The sequence below is a fragment of the Pocillopora damicornis genome, chromosome 2 (assembly GCF_964200805.1).
Source record: "Pocillopora damicornis chromosome 2, jaPocDami1.2, whole genome shotgun sequence".
Taxonomy (NCBI): domain Eukaryota; kingdom Metazoa; phylum Cnidaria; class Anthozoa; order Scleractinia; family Pocilloporidae; genus Pocillopora; species Pocillopora damicornis.
The window spans coordinates 3,631,119-3,651,614 of NC_142671.1; the positions used below are offsets into that span (position 1 = coordinate 3,631,119).

General features: G+C 36.4%; 2 protein-coding genes and 1 long non-coding RNA gene across 3 annotated transcripts; 1 reads left to right on the forward strand and 2 right to left on the reverse strand.

The window, feature by feature from the left end:
* Nucleotides 1-877: 877 nt before the first annotated feature.
* Nucleotides 878-11,016, reverse strand: LOC113679198 (guanine nucleotide-binding protein subunit alpha-11). The gene is made up of 7 exons (XM_027196150.2): nt 10,669-11,016; nt 9,925-10,109; nt 9,587-9,741; nt 8,790-8,918; nt 5,149-5,278; nt 4,246-4,399; nt 878-3,453 (listed from the first exon to the last, which is right to left on the reverse strand). Exons 1-7 carry the CDS (start codon nt 10,784-10,786, stop codon nt 3,263-3,265), a joined length of 1,062 nt encoding a protein of 353 aa, XP_027051951.1. The 5' UTR covers nt 10,787-11,016; the 3' UTR covers nt 878-3,262.
* A 78-nt stretch (nt 11,017-11,094) lies between these two features.
* On the forward strand, nt 11,095-15,206 carry LOC113679210 (uncharacterized). The gene is made up of 3 exons (XR_016183855.1): nt 11,095-11,292; nt 13,970-14,121; nt 14,986-15,206. It is a non-coding gene; the product is annotated as an uncharacterized LOC113679210 (long non-coding RNA).
* A 3,766-nt stretch (nt 15,207-18,972) lies between these two features.
* On the reverse strand, nt 18,973-20,396 carry LOC149049575 (uncharacterized). The gene is made up of 2 exons (XM_089195747.1): nt 20,283-20,396; nt 18,973-19,766 (listed from the first exon to the last, which is right to left on the reverse strand). Exons 1-2 carry the CDS (start codon nt 20,323-20,325, stop codon nt 19,348-19,350), a joined length of 462 nt encoding a protein of 153 aa, XP_089051873.1. The 5' UTR covers nt 20,326-20,396; the 3' UTR covers nt 18,973-19,347.
* Nucleotides 20,397-20,496: the final 100 nt, after the last annotated feature.

The window sequence follows — 20,496 nt, forward strand, 5'->3', positions numbered from 1 at the left end:
CATACGAAACCTACTACAACTTGAAACTATGCCACTCATGATTCCACCAAGTTTCGCCATCATCGCAAGCTTCAGAGCTAAAAGACGTGCTCATTAATTCCATTTTATGTTTAAGTGATGCGGAATGTGGATTTAATTGGATAAAAAGTAGTAACTATAGACCGACAAAGTACATTTGGCACAGCCACGTGACCGGGTGCAACTGACCTCGTGGAAAAGGGACTAAGCCAAAGGAGTTACTGTTCAACCTGCACCAGACTGAGGGAAAGTTTTTCACAAGCTAAGATAGCGTAAGCGCTGACTCGGATCGACGTCTAGGAGGGGGGGGGGGGGGGGGGGGGGGGCAGGGTGCTTTCGCTGACTAAAGGTCGTTCCAAGCTAGACGTCTCTCGGTCAAAAGTGGCTCTTGGCTTGAGAGCAAGCCCTTATCATTGGTGCCACGACACACGCGATTCTACGACACAAGCGTTAGAGGCGACAAGAGGCCTACGCCAACTTTCTCGCGGGCAAAGATACGCTTGTGCCTCACCGCAAAGAACGAGTGCCTGTTCTCAGGCTGAAGCGTTTGAGATGAGCTTGCCTTTTGGTCGAGGGTAAAAAATTCTTCAAAACTTAGAGGAAATGCTTCACGAATTTATTTCTGATCCGCGTTGACGCGAGTCTCTAGGCCCTGTTTTCGTCCCACGAACAACGCGTTTGTGCCCATAGCCTGTGTAATCGAAACCCACAGCTACCTCAAAACACAATGAACAAGCTGCTAAGAGTGATATTCATGTGATATCTTAGGAGTTTCGCAAACAAACCTTTGCGAACAGAACGAACATCTTCGCACTAACTAACAAATAAAATAAGGAGATAGAAACAGCCAGACAACACGTTTTTCCCATTCTTTTTTGGTCATTTTGCTATGTTTTAATCTTTCTGCTGCAGAAAAATTTACAATAAAAAGTCTGTCAGCCTAGATGAGTAGTGACTTCACTGGCCCTTAAAAACAAGCACTTGTGGTCGTTGATCACAACGGAAAAGAAATGAACAGTTTATAAAAGTACTGCAATTACATACATACATACATGAATACATACAGCAATTGACTACTATAAGTACAAGGGCTGTTACCACAGGGATCCAGCTAAGACAAATCAAGATATTTTTGTTGCTAGATGCAATGCTGACATAATCATGAACGAATTAAAAATTTTATTGGAATTGTCTGCCAAATAATTTGGCTCCATAACAATAATAATTTATATCTTTTCTATTTTTCTAATAGTTCAAGAACGGTCAGCCACAATGGAAAATAATCGAAAATGAACGCAACAGAAAGACGCGTGAAAGATGTCTTAAGTCAACGTTAATTGTTTAGAAAATAAAAATCTAAAAAGTTAAGGTGTTCTCTCTGATGTTTCCATGGCAACCCACCATGTCTACTCCCAGGGGCACTGTGACCAATAACAGCAATTGTACAACCCTGATGTCATTTCTGCCTTCAACTCTCGAATTAGCTGCTCAATCAAACCCATCTTATTGCCAAACAGTTCCACTAACTACGTATACATCAACAGCTACAAGTTGCTAATCTAATTGTAACTTCACCACTCCTTGTCACGAAAACTACTTAGCCTTCACCATAGATCTAAAGTATTCCTGCAAAATACTACAATTCACAACAAAAAAAACCTGCCTTTCCTATTTCAACTACAACTCCTACAATAGGGAACTGTAACAATGAATGAAAATCAAAGATACTTTAACTTTTCTGGGTAAAGCAACTCTAAGTTGGCAATAAGAAGTGTTTTTCTTTTACTGATGGAAAAACAGACGTTACCAAGGTCAAGATAGTTAGAGTTTAATTTAATCCTCTTCATCCAATCACAAAGTCAAGTCCAAAAGAAGATTTTTACTTGTTGGCAACTTACTGACTGCTTTTCCTCTTGATTTACATCTGAAGATATCATAATTAGCAATAATACCAGGAGAAGCAACTCAAGGTTTAACAAAAGTTGTTTACTAGATGTTGATTATCTCTCTAAGGGTCTATATGTAGTTTTCATTGAGGAAATTTTATTACATACCTACTGTAGAAATTTTTCCTTGTTTTTTAGCGACTTTAGTAGTTTTTCTTAAACTATTCATTTAGAATACTACTTTCACCATTATGAACTTTACATGGCTACTTTAGGTTAATAAGTTTGTCTCCTCTCTAACTAAGGAGTATTTTATACTAATTCTTCACACAGGGATGCAGCCAAACCATGTAATTAGTAATTTAATTTCTTGCTTCTACTTTTAAAATGATGAGACACAATTACTTTTCTATTAAGCCTTGCAGTTCATTGGTAAAAATAATGATACTAAATGCCCCAGGACCACAAAGGAAAGAAGGTTGTAGAGTCCATGATGAGATGACAAATCCCAAGACACCTTATCAATAATGAAAAACTAACCTCCTCAGCAATTCAGTTGAAAGAATCATAAAGTGACAAAAGAGAGGCAAAAGAGTTCAAGAAATCCAGGCTGAAGCCAGCTTACCCAGAAAGCAAATACACAAGAAGGGTGTTCAATATGATGAAGATTAGCAGTTAAATTATGGATATCATATACACTTTGTTTATGGCCAATTGAAGGCAAGTAATTAATACTTTTCTCACCAAAATCTCTGGAAGTGAACATTGTAAATATCTTTTCAAAAGCTTGCAAAAGAAAGAATAGTAAAAGAAAACAGTTTATTTTTCCTTTAGGCTAACAATACAAAATTCTTTTGCAGGATGGAACAAACAAGAAATTGTCCCCACTCTTACCAAAAACAACATAACTGTTGATCCAAGAGGCAAAACTAGGGAGAGGGAGGTGGAAGTAGCCTTGGTGAAAACTTAACAGCCAAACTAATGTTTCTTTTTCCTTATTCAAGACACTTTCTAGCTATATATCTAACACTTTGGAAAATATTTCCAGTTGCTTAACTACCTTCAAATTACACAATGCTCAACTGTGTTGAAATATACTGGAAACAATTCACAGTGCTGTACTTGTCTTCACAGCTTGAATCCTAGCTATATTTTCACACAGAAACTTTTGTTTTAGAGTATTTTGTACACAAAAGCACTTCACTTAGAATCAGCTGAAGACAAGTAATCTTAAATAAAGGAATCTCTATTCAACCATTTTGTGATTTTCTACAGTTTTCATTCCCAAGTTGAATCTCTCAAAGCCTACTTGCCTTCTTATCTTTAATTCAGATTATAAGATCTCTTACCAACTCTATTCAAACTAGATTATACTCTTTTAGGTTTAACTGCAGTATTGTATCCTTTACAGCCGCAAATACAAACCGGATATTTTCTGTATCTGTGGCACATGTGAAGTGGGAGTATATTATCTTATCTGAATCTGGATTCAGGTCCACAAACATTTTAAGAATGAACTCACGTGCTGCCTGTGCATCACACTGGGGTCCTGTACAAAACAAAAGTTATTACAAAGATTAACAAAGATTAACACAGATACATCGGAAAAAGACTTCTTAAATTCATAAAATAATAAGTTTATTGGTAAAAACCACCAAAGGGGTAAGAGTACCCTGGAGTAAAAAATTTTTCCTCTACTGAAAAATTTTCAAGCTGGTTTTACTTTGATGCACACTCTTTCACGTTACAAGTCCAAAATTACATTGTATGTTAATCAAACTGGTTTGAAAAATATTGAACCACCAAAAACTCTCAACCAAACAAATATGCTTGAAAGGTATGACTTTGGCTTGAAATAGAGAAGATTAACCAAATTGAACAGGGAACAAAAACCTGAAGACATAAGTGGGACAACAAAAATCTAGAATGCTTCAAAATTTCACACCAAGATTGAAAAAGGTATTACTGGTGAAACCCACCATAGCACTCTCATTGATTCTGGTACCCATCTGTACTCAGTTGCTTGGAAACAGGAAAACACTTGAAGAAGTATAATGACTTAGACCTTTGTAATGCTACACCCTAGACTGCTGGAGTCCATGATGAACCCTATAAAATCTATATCAGTTGGCCTTTTGGGTCACCCACTTCCAACAATGATGACAACATAATTCAGGGGCATTAATTTCAATATTGCTTTTAATCATGTGCATGTACAAGCCCATTTGTTTATGCTCAGCAGGAGTCACCTTTCTTTTTACACTTCCATTTCTGTCACTGGCATACAAAAACCCTACAAGAAAGTATGGCTAAATGACAAATAAAGGAACAGCTTACATACCATCAAATTCAGGGAAATATTCCACCAAATGCGAAAACATAATTTTCTCTTCCAACAAATCCTTCTTGTTTAAAAATAATATGATGGAAGAGTTCTGAAACCATGGGTATGTGATAATAGTACGAAATAACGCTTTGCTTTCCTCCATGCGATTCTGAAAAATTAAAAGAACAAGGTTATTGATTTTAAAAACATTTGAGCACTTTTCAAAATATTGATAAAGAGAAGGAACAATATGATACTCCCTTTTAATGAAAAATAATGTAGTTCTGGTCAGTTGAAAATTAGAACAAAGTTTCTCAGTTGACTTCTTGTCCATCAATGTGATATGTGCACAATTCCTTGAGCACAAAGTTTAAGGATGTATGAATTGGAAATTTAAGCTGCAAATCTAGTCACTGAATATTTTTTGCCACCTTGGCAGCCAACATGATCACAGCTTGGAGCATTGATGAAGAGAATTTTCCTTATAAGACTGTTACTGTACTCACTGTGGTTTACAAGTGAAATTTTGTGGGAAATTCAGAGGTCAAGTAAAAAATTTCCCTAAATCATCACTAATAACTAAATAGAGAACAAGACATTTCTAGCTGACATGTAGCACCATGAAAACTGAATGATCCATTAAGAAATCAATAGCCCAAACTGATGGAAAATTAACATCATTTGGAATCTGTTGCCTTCAAGGTACAAAGACTTTTTAGTAAGATGAACCAAACTAGTGTAATATCAAGTGAATATCACAAATGCAATCTGAAAAATATTGCAGCTTTGATAGCCCATTAGACTGTATAATTGTCTCAGTTATGTTTGTATTGCAACTCTTGACATTATCAAAGCATAATGCACAGCACCCATTACTACCTCAGCACAAAAGGCAGAGTCCAAAGAAGATAACACTACCTCATTGGCTGATTCTACAAGGACTTGGTCATATTCACTGAGAGCCACAAGAAACATAATTGATGTCACATTCTCAAAGCAGTGAATCCACTTCCTTCTCTCGGACCGCTGACCTCCAACATCAACCATTCTATAAAAATAAGAATAAGTAACTTTTGAGTTTAATAATCTTAATCATGAACTAGCTCTCAGACTGCATTCAATCTTCTGGTGCATTTGACCATAAATAGTCCAAATTTTGCATGTGCATGTAACTGAAAATTGAATATTGGTAAGCAATATCAGAATGCTAGTTGCAAAGAAGCCACAGACTTGGAGTTTAGTCAATATGTTCTTCATTTAATCCAACACTCAAGAACTGAAACCATTGCATTTTGCTACCCTTAAGACACCCACTTAGTGAGCATTAACAAGTAGAAATATGCTTCAAGCAAAAAAAGATTTTAACAGCACAATCTTTCTATTTCACTACAAGACAAAAACTTTTTCTTGCATTCAACAATTTTTGAAAACCAAATAATTCCATCAGGTGATTGAAACAAAAATATTTGACCCCTATTGGGTGCCAATGCAAAAATACACTCAGACTATATATGGCTACTGGAATAGCACAATAATTTTCATAGCATTGGAAATAATTAGAGGTTGTATAATGATGTTACAAGGTAGTGTTGCAGAATATTTGTCTCGCATGCAAAACAGAAAACCTTCTGTATATTCATGAGTACCATGTTCCACAAGATGATTTAAGAATATACTGTCTAATTGACCATCAACCAAAAATTAAATGGTGACAAATAATAATAATAACAATAATTAAAATGATAAAAAAGTAATATGATAATAATTCTAAGGGAGCTAACTCAATAGCCTCATGGTTTCCCTATCTGATGGATTCTAACAATGATTATCTATGCTTCTTTTAATTTTGCCTGTTAATCATAAATAACTTATTTTCTAGCAATTCAATTTTTTTGAGACATATGTCTCATACAAAGAGGCATTTTCTGTCATTCCATGTCTTAAGATGTTACAGCAATCCGCTGATCCTCCATTCCTCTGTTCCATCATTCTGTTGAATAACTCAAGGTATCATATTTTGCAACTTGCTTGCCTCACAAATTTAGCAGCTCTTTTCAGCATAAGTCATTAATTCAAACAGTAAAATTCTCTCTTTATAAAGAAAACATTTCCTCAGAGCTTCCATGATGGGCAGATCACATCTACTGAGAAATGTCTGCAAGGAAAGTTTTGATTTAAATTATGTGACCATGTGCACTACTTTTTTTCATAGTGTCATGGAAAGAACTGAAAATATTATATCTTCGGATCTGTATAATTTGCTAGTTGTGCCAATATCGCACTACAAAGATAATATGAAACAAACAAAAAGTATCACCAGGAAACATCAGGTCAAAATTGGGTCAAGATCAGAATGCTATTGTCACACTCACTCACTCACTCATCTTGACTACATATATGGCTTCACCTACTAAAGGAGGCAGTAGCCACAAAAACTAATTTTAGATTCATCCTAATCAACAATCAAAAATTACACTTTCACCCAGTTGCTTGAAAGAAATTCCCACCAGCTCACATATTTTCTTTTGCAAGCTCCATAAATGTCTAAAAGACAACCATAGCTTTGAAATTTCTTTAAAAGGGTTGAAGTTGCAGTGATACAAAAAGAAACAGCCCAAACTGCTTTCTCATTTTTACTATGAATTGACAGAATGATGTGATAAAAAACAACAATGATTTTTCACACATGACAGTCAAGACCTCAGGGGGGGTCATAACTATCAAACAGACACAAAATTTAAAAAGGGAACAAACCACTACAGCCAATAATTGTGATTTAAAAATGAAATTAGAGAGAATACATCTGGTGTTAACATTAATAGTCTATAACCAAACAGAACTATGAATAACAACAACAACAACAAAATAAGGGAGGCAAGAGGAGGGACAACAGAAAAAAATCACACCACTCAGATCAAGATCCACATCCACTACATATCACTCATAAAAACACATTGTGATGCAATGTTCTCCTGTAGTACCTCTCATTTCATTTTGAAATCACTTGGAATTTTCTTGAAAATTCAATGGGTAAAAGGAATTGCTCTTCTGATTTGTTAATTTTTTTTTCTATTGTGCTAAACATGAGGGAGAACACAGATGACACCCAAAACAATGCCCGAAAATAAATAAAGAAAACATCTGTCCGACAAGAAAAAGGTGAAGCAACCCGCAAAGGGTGCAGGAGAGAGTAATCATCAAAGCTGACTCCTCAAAAGTGCCTCAAAGAAAATCATTGCAATATCATCCATCAACAAAACCAAAGAGATTTTTCACACAGCTCCAAACTCTTTCTTCTTGCTGGAGACAGTTATCTTCTTGGCAAAAATTTCAAAATTTCAAAAAGAAGATTGAAAGAAGAAAGAAAGAAATAAAATCACAACAGTGGCATATTGCAAAAGTAGACCAAACCACTATTTTAAAGAGCTCTCAAGTCTTTCCTATTTCATATATCAATTAAATTCTTAGGAAAGACTTTTGACTTCAAAAGACAGTTTGAAAAGTTGAATACTTGGAGAAATTGACATCATACACCCAGACCAACAACAACAAAAAGCTTGTTGGGGTTAGATACCCTATTATGTGATTCAATATCCTGTTCCTACAGAAAAATCACTGGATGCAAACTTTGCTGATTTAATCAATGGTAACTCTACTAAATAGAGAAAAAATGTTTTGCAAGTTTGTAAAGTAATCTTATTTAAGTTCAATTTAGGTATTAATGATTTCTCCACAAACATTGCAAAAAATTTACTGTCTCCAGAATAATTCAGTTGAGGCAAATGTCATGATTGTTCATTTCTTAACATAAACTAAACCAAGCTTAAGTTTCAAAAAATTTTCCAGTTTTGAACTAGTTTTCCACAAAATTGTATTCTTGACCACAACAACAGCAGTTTACAGTGAAATCACATGACAAAACCACACCAAAATTTGCAAATCAAATACAACACCACATTTGCAAGAAACAGCTCATCTGCTTGAATTATAAATGGAATTCTTTACATACTCAACATTGCAAGAATCAAAGAGTTTATTCAGATAAAGGTTACGGGGGTATTTGAATACATTGTTTCCAAGGAAGAGCTTGCTCAACATATACATCAAGTCAAAATGCAGAGCCACTGTGTACACAAGCAAAGTGAGTTATTGCAAAATTCTACATCCATTGCTACAGGCCAAGTCACAAGTAAACAAAGTGATACAACTGAAATAGTTTGCACAATCTTACTCCAGACCAGCCCATTACCAATGCAAAATATTCTCTGCCTTAACTAAACGTTTTCATTTAATCTTTATGCAGATTCAAGACCCAGAAATGTAAGAGAAAAGCAGGCAACCACATTAACATCCTGTGTGGGGGAAATTTCCTGTTCATTTAAGGCGAATTTGCTAGAGAAAAATGAAGGTTCCTTACAAGGAACAAGCCATAAATTAAAATCCGAATAAAGATTAACGGCAATGACACCATCTAGGCCACAACAGGAACATAGAGGCTGGCTACCGTTGCTTAGAAATCAAATAACACTCTTAATAGTTGAAAGGAAAATTAAGCTTACCTAAAAATTATCGTTTCGAGATCAAACGGGTATTCAATGATACCAGAGGTAGGTGCACGAGCCCGCAGAACGTCTTGTTCTGTCGGAAGGTAATCGGGCCTGGCAAGTCGATCTAAGTCCGTTAGATAACTGAAAGTACAGAGAATAGAATGCAGTAAGAATTAGAGCATATGCTAATAAAATGCACAAGAACGTAAGTCAACTTTGCTGAACGAAGAAGCGACAAAACCGCTAACATGAAAAGACCCCGATGAAACATCAAGTCAATTCAGCGTTTTTCGACGCAATAAAAAGACAGAAACTTTTAAATCGAATTTCTTTGATTGAGGGGTCAAATGGCAGCTTCTGTGGACTAGGTGAATAAAATCGCAGATTCAAGCGTTGTAAATCTGCTACATCGTTGCTCGTCATTAAGCCAACAGACAATTTAGTGCAGAAATTGACAAGCGATCTTTATGCGGACGAATATATCACAAATGATGCACCCAACATTGAATCCAAAATGTACCTGAATACTCTGATGTTTCAAAATCAAAGCTACCAGATGAAAGGGCCAGAGCATTCGGACAGCAGTAGTTAATGTTCCGAAACAAAGACCTTGTAGGGGATAATCCAGATGGAATCGGAGAAAATACGAATCTGGCGTGAATATGCCAGCTATGTGTAACAGAACTAAAAATTTATGCAACAATCGTTTAATCGAACTAAAAGTGTGACTGTTCTTGGGCAAAACTGACCATTTCACTTCAAAAACGAGACACCAACATATTCCAAATGACATGCACACAGTGACTTACTATTTCGCAGAGTCGCTAAGTTGGTACTCTCTTCTTCTGTCATAACATTCTTGCATGCCTTGATCGCTCCAGAGAGATCTGGTAGCTATGTAATAGTCGTGTTCGAAGGTAGTAACATTTTTGGGGTCAACCTCTCGCATGGTCTTTGCATGCTCCTGAATAAAAATCGGTGTAAAATGTATAAACATCAAAACAAAAGTCGCACAAAAAAATCAAGTCCATCAATTTCCATTCGCCGGGGAGGCGTTTTCAGAGCGGGTAACTTCTGAAGTAATTGAGCAAAAACACAGTATATGTAATAAACAAGGTCATAAAGTGGTCTAAAATGTAATTCATACCGAATTTGCTGGATTTCTGTACGCTATTTTCAAGGATTCCATCGCTAACGTTAAAGACTGTATGGCAGTTATAACATTCTGATATACCAAAGCCACATAGCCCAGTTTATCTTCATCACTGTATCCCTGCCCGTGAATAATTCTCATCTGCTTTATGAAGGTACTTTTGCCTGATTCTCCAGTTCCTGTGAAAAGAACACATCCCACGTTCAGAAATCTCACTAAGAAAAACATCCCAAACCCACACTTCACCACGGAAACACAATCGCAACCGTGATGAGTGCCTAGATCGATATGGACTCGGAATTGATGCTCCAAAATAAAGCCTTTACACTTTCTTATTCTGTATGCAGGATGAAAAGAAGGTCTTAATTTATTTAGTAGCAGTCAGGATTAAATTTAAGCATTTATACCAAATATGAGAGTGCGCTAACAAAACATGGAGTCGGTTAAAAAAGTCTGGAACAATCGGCCGCTGGATCCTCGTCGATTACTTCACATCTCGCTTAGCCAGCGGAGCAATACTTGGATCGCGTATGTAAAAGTATATCTACACAAGTATATTTAGCATGCGTATGTATATAAATTTCTATATAAATGCATATGTTTTCTATATATATTTTTATCTGTATTTTATCGAGCGAACATTTCCTTGCGACCAGAGTCGAGCAACACAGCGCGGCTGTTCATGCAGATTTTAGGCGGAACACGACCGCTAACTAGAAAAACATATTAAATACTCACCGAGTAAGAGTAGTTTCAGTTCTCTTCTTTGATTCTTTTTATCCTGCCTTAGTTGTTTTTCGATCTCGGCGTTGATTCGCCTGATCTCCTTCTGCTCTTCACTCATACAGCACGTCATCTTGAAAGAACAAATTGCCTTCGATCGTCACAACCTAAGCCAGCGATGGCGTCAAAAGGAACTATAGTTGTCCTTTTCACTACTCGAGCCCCGAATGGAGCTACGAGTCCACTGAAACTACCGAATTTATTCTTCCAAAATGGTGAACCACTCAGTCTTCTAGGGCGTAGGCGAGCTTCGAAAGCTTTTCCCAGCAATCATTGAAAAACGTCCACAAGTGTAACCAATCCAAATAAGGCCAAGGCCTCCATATTTGGAAGGCAATTTTCCTCGCCCCAGACAAAAAGTACCGCATTTTTCCACAAGCTAGCAACGCCTGGCGATCTTTGATGCCTTTTTCTTCCGCCATTTTGTCTCTGAAAAATGTCTTTATTTTTTTTCGCGCTGATGTTGGAGAATTGTCTCTAAGAGAGCGATTGGGATGATACTTTAAACTGTTTAATTCATCTCGGCAAGGAGAATGAAAAACAATGCCACGAATAGAAGAGGAACGAACGCAGGAAGGGGTACGACCATTGTATATTTGCTCCTGTTAGATTTTACTCGTTTTTCAATGGATTCTAATTTCTTTGAATATTTTATTTATTCGAGAATCGTCATTTTATGGATGTGAACACTGAGATACAAATGTTGAGTAACTTGTTTACAAGCAGCACAGTTCCACTTGTAATCTACAACTAATTTACATAAAATCTCTTTAAGGCTGAGAAAATATTTGTTCCTTTTTTACTGCGTTCAAAATATTTTTGCTAATCAATCATTTCAACATACCCAATGATCATACTGTGAAATTGGCCATGGACTTAATAATCTTGTTTTACTTAAATGTTCTGTCAAGATCACAAAGCTTATGGTGTATTTTGTGAAAGAAGTAGATCTGCTGGGCATCAGCTTGATTTTCTTCATGTTGTGGAAGAGCCACACTAGGATCAACAGTATCAAATCATGTCTGTAAGTCCAGGTTGATTTAAAAGATGTTAGAGGACAAGGTTAAAAATGATACCTACAAGAACCTAGAGGTCAGAAGGCAAAAGTTGAAGGTTCTCCATTGAATGAAGGGCGAAAAATCAAATGTGATTTTTGTTTTGATGAGACAAACACCACTACTCTGGCAAATTAAAACTGCTTATTATCCAAAGTTAGACGAAACAAACCATTACCTACTTTATTGGCCACTATGAGTTGAGTATGTTGTTGGTTCTTGTCCTTGCTCTGAGAATTTTTTTTGGAGTTCTTCAGTTTTCTTCCTTTTGCAAAAACTAACTTTCCAAACTACAATTCACCCTAAAGGAGTGAACTAAAAGGTGGCACCTCATAGAAAGTCCACCACTGAATTCTCATTATCATTTTTATTATTAGATACACTGAGGTCCTCTTCACACTCAATTATTACTACAAGTGAATTTCTAATTGGCAGCCAGTGCTTGGCAGCAGTGAAACAAATATTATGTGCAATTGTGAGGGGGTGCAAGAAACAGGATTATGGAGAACAAGTGAATTGATCAGAGGGTTCAATGATTTAAAGGCATTATAATTTTTTGCTTCGATTTCAGATAAGTAGAATAGTTTTAAATCTAAAATATTAGAATTAAGGGAAGGAAAGTATCCACAACAACTTTGACAGTAAGATCTGTGCAATTAGATATGAATGCAATGAATTTGGATTAGGTTAGAAAAAATTGAGGGACTGCTTACCTTACAGAACTTGCTACTGGCTCTGCTAGGTATTCTGACATAAAAACAAATCAAAACAAATAGAAACAATCAGGATTTATTTCAAAGAATGTTAGTTGTTAAGGTGGATTTTTTTCCTTTTTTCGAAGAACTTGCATGCCCAAATGGATTTGATGGCTTCAGTGAGAAATTTGTTCACAATCTTTTTGTTCATCTGAAATGACAAAATGTCTCAAAATGGTCCTTTCACCAGAATGTGCATAATTTTGTTGATGTCTGGGTTAAATTGAGACTCACCCAAAATTTTATTTTTCAGAGGACTAATCTACTGGATGTAATTTTTTAAAATATAATGATAAAAAGATATCAGATTTTTGAGAAAGGAAAAGCTTACAAATGGCAACAACTTTCCCCTTAACAGTATTATTTAAGGTTACATTAACATTAGAGCTCATTGATAACAAGTAATAAAGTGGCTCTTTAATTTAAACACTTCGTTTATGAATTGGTTCTTACGAACTGCCATGGATATTTTTTCTCAGGCTAGTCAAAATAACTTTCAGGCTACATGATTACATTATAATTTTAAAATAATTCAAAAACCATTTATTTTAGCTATGTCTGTTTTTTGTTATTTTGTGTTACAAGTTCATCAGTTATATGGAACACTTAATAAATGGACTTGGTTGTTTTTGGTCATTTGATAATTGAATTAATTAAGGTAATTAAATTACAATGTTTATCAATAAGTTGTATGAAAAGTTCTGTGAAGCTTAGAAAATGGTGAACACCAGGAATTAAGGTCCAAAATAATTTTCCACCTGGTACCTGTCATGTTGTCCAGTCAATCCTATTTTTGCTCAGGCACAATCCATTTTTAGATAGACAAGTATCCATTACATTATATCTCATAAATCTCCCCCCCCCCCTCCCTCAGCTTAGAGAACAAGTATATATACCGGAAGTACCACTCTTTTACTACACATGCAGTCTCAAATTTAATACAATAAAAGTGATACAGCTGTATTTCAGACCTAAGCTTAGTTTGTAATTGAGTTCTTCTCTGCAGACAACATGTCTGACCATCCAAGGAGTTGGCCAGACATAAACCTATCTTTGACCAGACATTGACCATTGACTGATCATCATTTTGAGTCATGACAAGTATTGGTGGAGTGTTGATTTTTTTAGGAAAAAAAGCAAATCATAAAACTAAACCACAAATGGCAACAATGATTAGCTTGTAAGTTTGAGGTTTGCTTGCTCATCCTAAATTTTATATTGATTGGTAAGTACACAATTGACTTGCCAGAATCAGTTAAAAGTGTTCATGGCCTTTTGATTTTCAAAATAAAAAGCTTTTTAATAAGCTGTATGCACAACTGAGTAAATGCAAATTATTGAAAAGTGCTCAGCAATTGTCTTTAAAGGATGAAATCCATGTTTGCTACATGGGAGTATAAGACTGGGTGAGTATTGCTGACCCAATTTCCTCTATTTTCATGTCAGTTACTAACAAATGTGAAAGACATGGACAAACCAAAGAAGAGATGGAGAGCAGTTTACGAGATTTACTGTTCTTACTGCCAAGGCTCTATAATGGAGAGACTGGCGAAACCTCACAACTAGACTGACTGGACACAAGCGGATGACAAGGAAAGGTGATTTCAACTTTCTGACAGCATTGACTTATGAACCACACTATTGACTGGGACTATGCACAATGCCTTACCTACAGCACTAACTACTTTTAATTACTGATTCTGGAAAGCTGATTCACTAACTTAGAACAGACTCACCTAAACAGGTGTCAACTACTACTAGCACCATACAACCTGTTTATTCACAATGTTAACATTACAAACAAACCAAATGGACAACCTAACTTTATATCATGCGATTGAAACCGACCAATCATGACCAACTTACAGCACTTGAGTCTTCCAGCCAACAAGATAACAGCAAAACTGACCAATCAGTTTATACAAACCAGATCTAGAACATTTGTCTGACAACAATTATTCACATGACTCTGATGTTGACAGCTCAGGTTGTCAAAATTTCAGACACCATTACCAACAGCAGTCCTTCTCAGGACTACACTCACCTAGACAACCAGACTACACTATCACACTAATTATTCTTGACAATTCCCTCACCTTCATATTGCCAAAAGTTTTACATTTTTGTCTAATTGTCCCATTACAAAATTGAATCCAATCGCAGATTCTAACTAATTCTAATTGTAAGTTAACTGTTAACTAAAATGGTATGGTAATGTGTCTCCATTAATTAAACCTCTTCAGCTTTATTCTTCTGTATATTTTTCTTTGTCTGGAAAAGGTCTGTGTTGTTTCAATCTGTTGTATGGTTTTGTATTCTTATTTTTTCAGTTTTAATCTGCCAATGTTTTTAAAAAATAAGATTCATCAGCCACATTGGCATTTAACAGACCCAGATGAACAAGAATGTGATACTTATTCTGTTATTTATTTTGTCTCTTTTCTCAATTTTGTCTTTAACAGGAGCTATTAAAGAAAAAGACAGCTTCACAAGAAGTGAAATAATATCAGACGGTCCTTGAACCAAAAGTGCTTTGACTCTAGGAGGAAAATATCAAAAGTGGAGATCAGCAAGAATGAAATTGGCTGACTCTTAGATTTTCAACACACAAGAATACCTTAATTTTATAACTTTGTTCAGATGTATTTCTTTCTTTAGGTTAAAAAAATTTTGGTCACTGATATGATTGAGTACATTTTGTAGAATATGGTCTTTGGAGAGGGGGATAGTTCAAGGTCTTGGAAGATTCTTCCAAGAATCTTGCAAGATCTTTTACAAATGTTGCCTTTGATGACATTTTCCTCGAATAGTTCTCACCAGAATCTTACGAGAATCTTACAAGATCTTGTTAGATTCTTGTAAGATAACACAAGTCCACAGCAAGATCTTACAAAGATTCATACAAGAATCTTACAAGATCTTTGAAAATTCTTATAAGAATCTTTGCGCAAGAATCTTACAAGATCTTTTAAGGTTCTTGTAAGAATCGTATTTAGGTAAGATATCAAGATGTTTTTAAGAAACTTAATAAAATTCTTTCTAAGTTCTTAATAAAGTTTCCACCCGGGAGCTTCCAAGGGAGACATAACACTTTGTCAGCCTATCTATTTGTCTAGCTCTCTTTGCCTAGCTTTCTGTATGGCTGTCTGTCTACCTGTCTGTGTGTCAACAGGCATACTCTGTGTGTCAACAGGCATACTTGTTTGACTGTCTGTCTTTCTACCTGCCTACCTGCCTGCCTGCCTGCCTATCCATCTTTTTGTCTGCCCATCTGTTTGTTGCTCTACCTGTCTGTTTGTCTGCCTGTTATCTGTCTACTTATTTGTCTTTCTGCCTGTTTGTTTGTCTGCTTGTCTGTCCTTCTGCCTGTCTGTCCTTCTGTCTGTCTCCCTGTTTATTTGTTTGTCTGTCTACCTGTCTGTCTCCCTGTTCGTCAAGAGAATATCAACTGGTATTTTCTTGCTTTCCATCTGTCTGCCTGTCTGTCTGGCTGTTTGTTTGTCAGCCTGTCCGTCTTTCTACCCATATGTCTGTCTGCATGCCCATTAGTTAGTCTGCCTGCCTGACTGCATGTCTGTTTATCAGTTTATCTGCCTGCCAGTCAGGCTCTGCATCTTTACTGCATTTCAATGAAATATCTTTTAATCAAGTATTTATGCTGCGAGGAGCCTGGTGGGTTGAGTGTTAGCCTCCTTCACTTCCTTTCACAATCGACTAGCGTGTTTGGCAAATGAAATTTTAAGTGAAACCTCGAATCTAATTCTTTAGCTCTACTTTTCAACAAGATGATTTCTATGTGGCTCTCCTCTAGTTTATAATTTTAGCTCATTTTCGCTGACTTCAGTTCTACTGGAGTATAATTTTTTCTTAGTCCGATTGCATACGGTTTTAAGATGTTTTCCATTTTTTCGAGACTTTTCGCGTCAGTACACTTAAGTCCATTTAACATTCAGATTAAAAGGGTAAGTTTCGGAAGAAACTGTGGTGCTGCGTGGGTGGAGGAGTATAACAAGACAATTTAGTTTTATCAACTGAGATGATAACATTAATTTGCTACCGTAGAGCTGACGTTTGACCGTTAGCCCTTCATCAGATCGACAGTTACAACGTAGGGCTGACGCTCGCTCGAAACGTCAGCTTACACACTCTTTACGGTGGCCAATTTACGTGATCAACTCAGTTTATAAAATCACATTTTTGAAAAAACCTCATTTCACATACAGTTTGTTTCAAGTTTGATTACTATAAAGATGAGGTTTTTTGTCATTTCAGACGAGATATACACGAAACCCACTCCTGAGACATTATGTTACCAAGAGTCAGCTTCATGAAGGTCCTCTCCTTGTATAACCTGACCTAAATGAAAATGTTAAAAGTGCGAAGCCTCAACATCCGATTTTAGATATTTTGAATGAAACTACTATTCCGTGTAGAATTTTGAATTGAAACCCCGCAAAATTCGGCCATTAAGTGGGAGGTAAAGAAGCATTAGCAAAAAAGTAGAAAAGTACGGGAAATCAATTGTAAGGAATTATTTTAAATATCTATGACCAATGCCTGTTGTGAAGTTACGGTCTGCGTGGGTTTTTAAGAGTTCCTGTGTGGCCACAAAGGAAGATGAGTACCGAATAAAAAATTGTTTGTTACTTTTATTTTCCGTTACAAGTGGTACTTTGAGCACGTTTGTACCACGTCCTAGCTTGTAGTGAATAAAACTGGATCAGAATGCAAATAAAATCACGAAATCCTGTAAGTTTCACCCCAGGATCGAGTTTTTGGCCACTGAATCGCGGGAATGCGCAGCGACCGAAATCAGAAACCCACACTTATCCAAAAAACCCTCTCTTTTCCCATTTTCTTTTTTTTTTAAACAACTCCCTTGACGCGTTACGAACTGTTTTGGGAGAGCTAAGAACAAAGAAAGACTTCTTCAGCACGTAGCTTTAAAATTGCAGGCCTAAATTGTCGCTTGCTCAATGTGGCTCGAAGACCTTTGCACTAATACGATTTTCTCTGTTGTTCTCCCAAAAGCTGTTTGTGTTGTATCTTAAATGTGTTTGTTGGTTGGAAATAAAAACATGATAAAATATATCCAAAGACTTGAGCGAGCTCGCATGCACTTTTAGTTAACGTTAATTTTCATCGCTCCACGCTATACTAACGCACAAATAACTGAGTACACATTTTCACTATCAGGACGCAAGTAGTTTTTCGGTCTCTTTTTAAAAATTATCCTATCCACATGCAACGATTTTTAAAATTACCTTCGACAGAAAGGCTTGCACGCGATATCGAGCGAGTATGGGTGGAAAATTAACGAGTTGTCACCCTTTGTAGTCCTACAATTTACCACAATAAACTGAGGTTAAGAGATACGAAGAGTAACCATGTGATATTTAATTTGCTTTTGCCCAATGTACCTCGCACCTCTTCCATCCCATCGAAAAAAACATACCAAGCGAGTCACATAAAAATGTTATGACCCAATTTTTTTTAAAACAAAAAGTTAGTAGACACGCAATTTCTATAAGCAGGGCCCTCTGATTGCTACTTAGGGGGATATAAAATGGAACAATTAGATTAAGTGTAAGGACTCTCGATGAGATGAATTCAATAATTACATCATCTACGGTTTATTTTTCAAATCTTTTGTGAAGCCCTCTCTTTAACACGGATTAACAACATAACATAGGTGATCGGGCGTGCAGTCAATAATCACGTACTGCACGATTCTCACATGCTTTATATCTCGAGGAGTTTGTTACACGTTTTCCTTTGTATAAGACTATTGTTTTATTGAAATTGTGAGTTACCCTTCTGTCTGTGATCTTTTGTCAGGCATTGTTAGTTTGAACGCTCTGATATTCAAGCGGAACCTTCCGTAATCCAGGGATTAGTACCAAGCCTGACAGACTAACGTGACTTGTATTCATTAGCACTCAAGCAACGATTACATCTTTCGTCAGGTTTTCTAACAGTAGCTTAAAAAAGTGGATGTCATTCTTTTTATTTAACCAGGGATGAGAGTTTTGACATTGCTGATCTCAACGATATGGCAGACGCGTGAAATATTTGAACCACCCGTCAGCTCACTCGCACTAACAGTTTCGCGGCTGAGTATTGTTTGACCCCATATCGAGGACTGCGATTTTTTATAGTTCTCTACAAGTTTGCGATAAATGAATTTCAAATCTATATGTTTCCATTCATTTTTTTCCTAGATTAAGTAGTTTTGGAATTTAACAAATGAGTAATCTACAGACGAAGGCTGAAAAAGGGGAATGACCAATCACTACCGACTTTCAGAAAGAAATGCTTTGTGGTTTTCTACCTTAAATAGCAAGATCCCTGCATCTTCGACAAGAATAACCTGGTTCATGGCTGTTCCTTCAGTACCTCGGTATAGAAAACAAAATCGTAAACTTTGAAAATATAACAAGGACCTGAAGTGTTCATTCAAGACAATTTTATTCTATTCAGCAAATCTAGTCTTATTTACAAAAACGTTTGTGCCTAAAAAAACTTTTGTAGTCACGTTAAGAAATTATTTCAAGCAACTACTTTTGTACATTTAAGTCTTGCTATATATAGCAAACTTTTACTGTTCATAACTGCCACCATGGCAGCGACTAACAACATCTCCAAAGGTGCTTGCAATTTTCAGCCAGTTTCTTCGGCTGCCAAGTCGTTGGGGGCTTCAACTTCGTTGTTTAATTCCTCTTGCATCAAGCTTTCTTGCTTGTTCTTTTTTTTCCAACGATCGACACGTTGTCCTTCCGTCGATGCAAAGATGGGACGGCTCCTGGCTCAGAGGTGAAATGGATTTAGTCTGCACTGTTATGGCGTGGAAATGGTGAGGCTGGAAGACTGTGCCTTTTGCTTCGCACGGATAGAGGCTCACTTGAAGAGGCGAGAGTTTCATCCAAAGAAACAGTTCTGCGGCGGATTGGACGTTTGGTTTGGGTCAACTCTTCAGGGTGTGGTCGTTCTCTATCAGCATTTTTCTGCCCATTCCCATAAACCTGAACTGCGTTGATCTTTTGAGGCAAACTTTCTCTCCGTTCGAGTATCTGCTTCTTGAAATCTTCCTGTCTTCTAACAATTTGCTTCAAAACCATCTTCTTCTCTTTATCAAGCTGTCCTAACACAAGCGACAGGTCTTCTTCTTGCTTGGTGTTCCTATCGATGGCTTTCCTCATATCAGCTGTAGGCAAGAGGTAACGAGGCAACTGGTCCTTCATGTCTGTACACAGAAATACACTGAGTGCGTTCACGATGTGTGAGGTGTTAAGCAATGATACTACAAAGCTTAGTGCTTGCTTTTATATGGTGAAGATGCATTCTTATTAGCGTATTGTTCAGAAACAAAATATAATAATTCAACTCTCCAATGAAAGGTTTTATCGGCGCTTCAGTACTGCATAATCTTTTTGTAGGAAAGCAGGTTTATTAAAAAAAAAAAAAAAAAGAGCTTATTTATGTCGTAAAAGATGATGGAAATGTTGTCACAGATGACTATCAGATACCTTTTCCGCAAGCAGGAAATTGGTCAAAATAAAGCGGTGGAAATTACACTAGAATGACCCTCGACGTATATGTAGTTATATGATTAATTTTCAATGTTATTATCACTAATTTCATTAGCTTTTCCTTTGTTTTATAAAACCCCTACTTACTGGAAGCAAGCAAATTTAGTGCTGTTTTAAATATACTGCACAATAACTTTGCATGATTTTGTTAACTTAAACTCACTACCTACCAAACTGAACCGTTAATATTCCTCCCTGTGACCTGTGCGGCATTTTCGATGAAATATTACTGATTATCGAACTACGTATTCAAACGAACAATAACTGACCTCAAACAAAGTCACTTTGACAAATTGTGATGGATGGCATTATGAATGGCTTAGGAATCTAAATTGGAACTGTCTAGATGCGAGCATAATATTCTAATCATCCCGCCCAGGTATA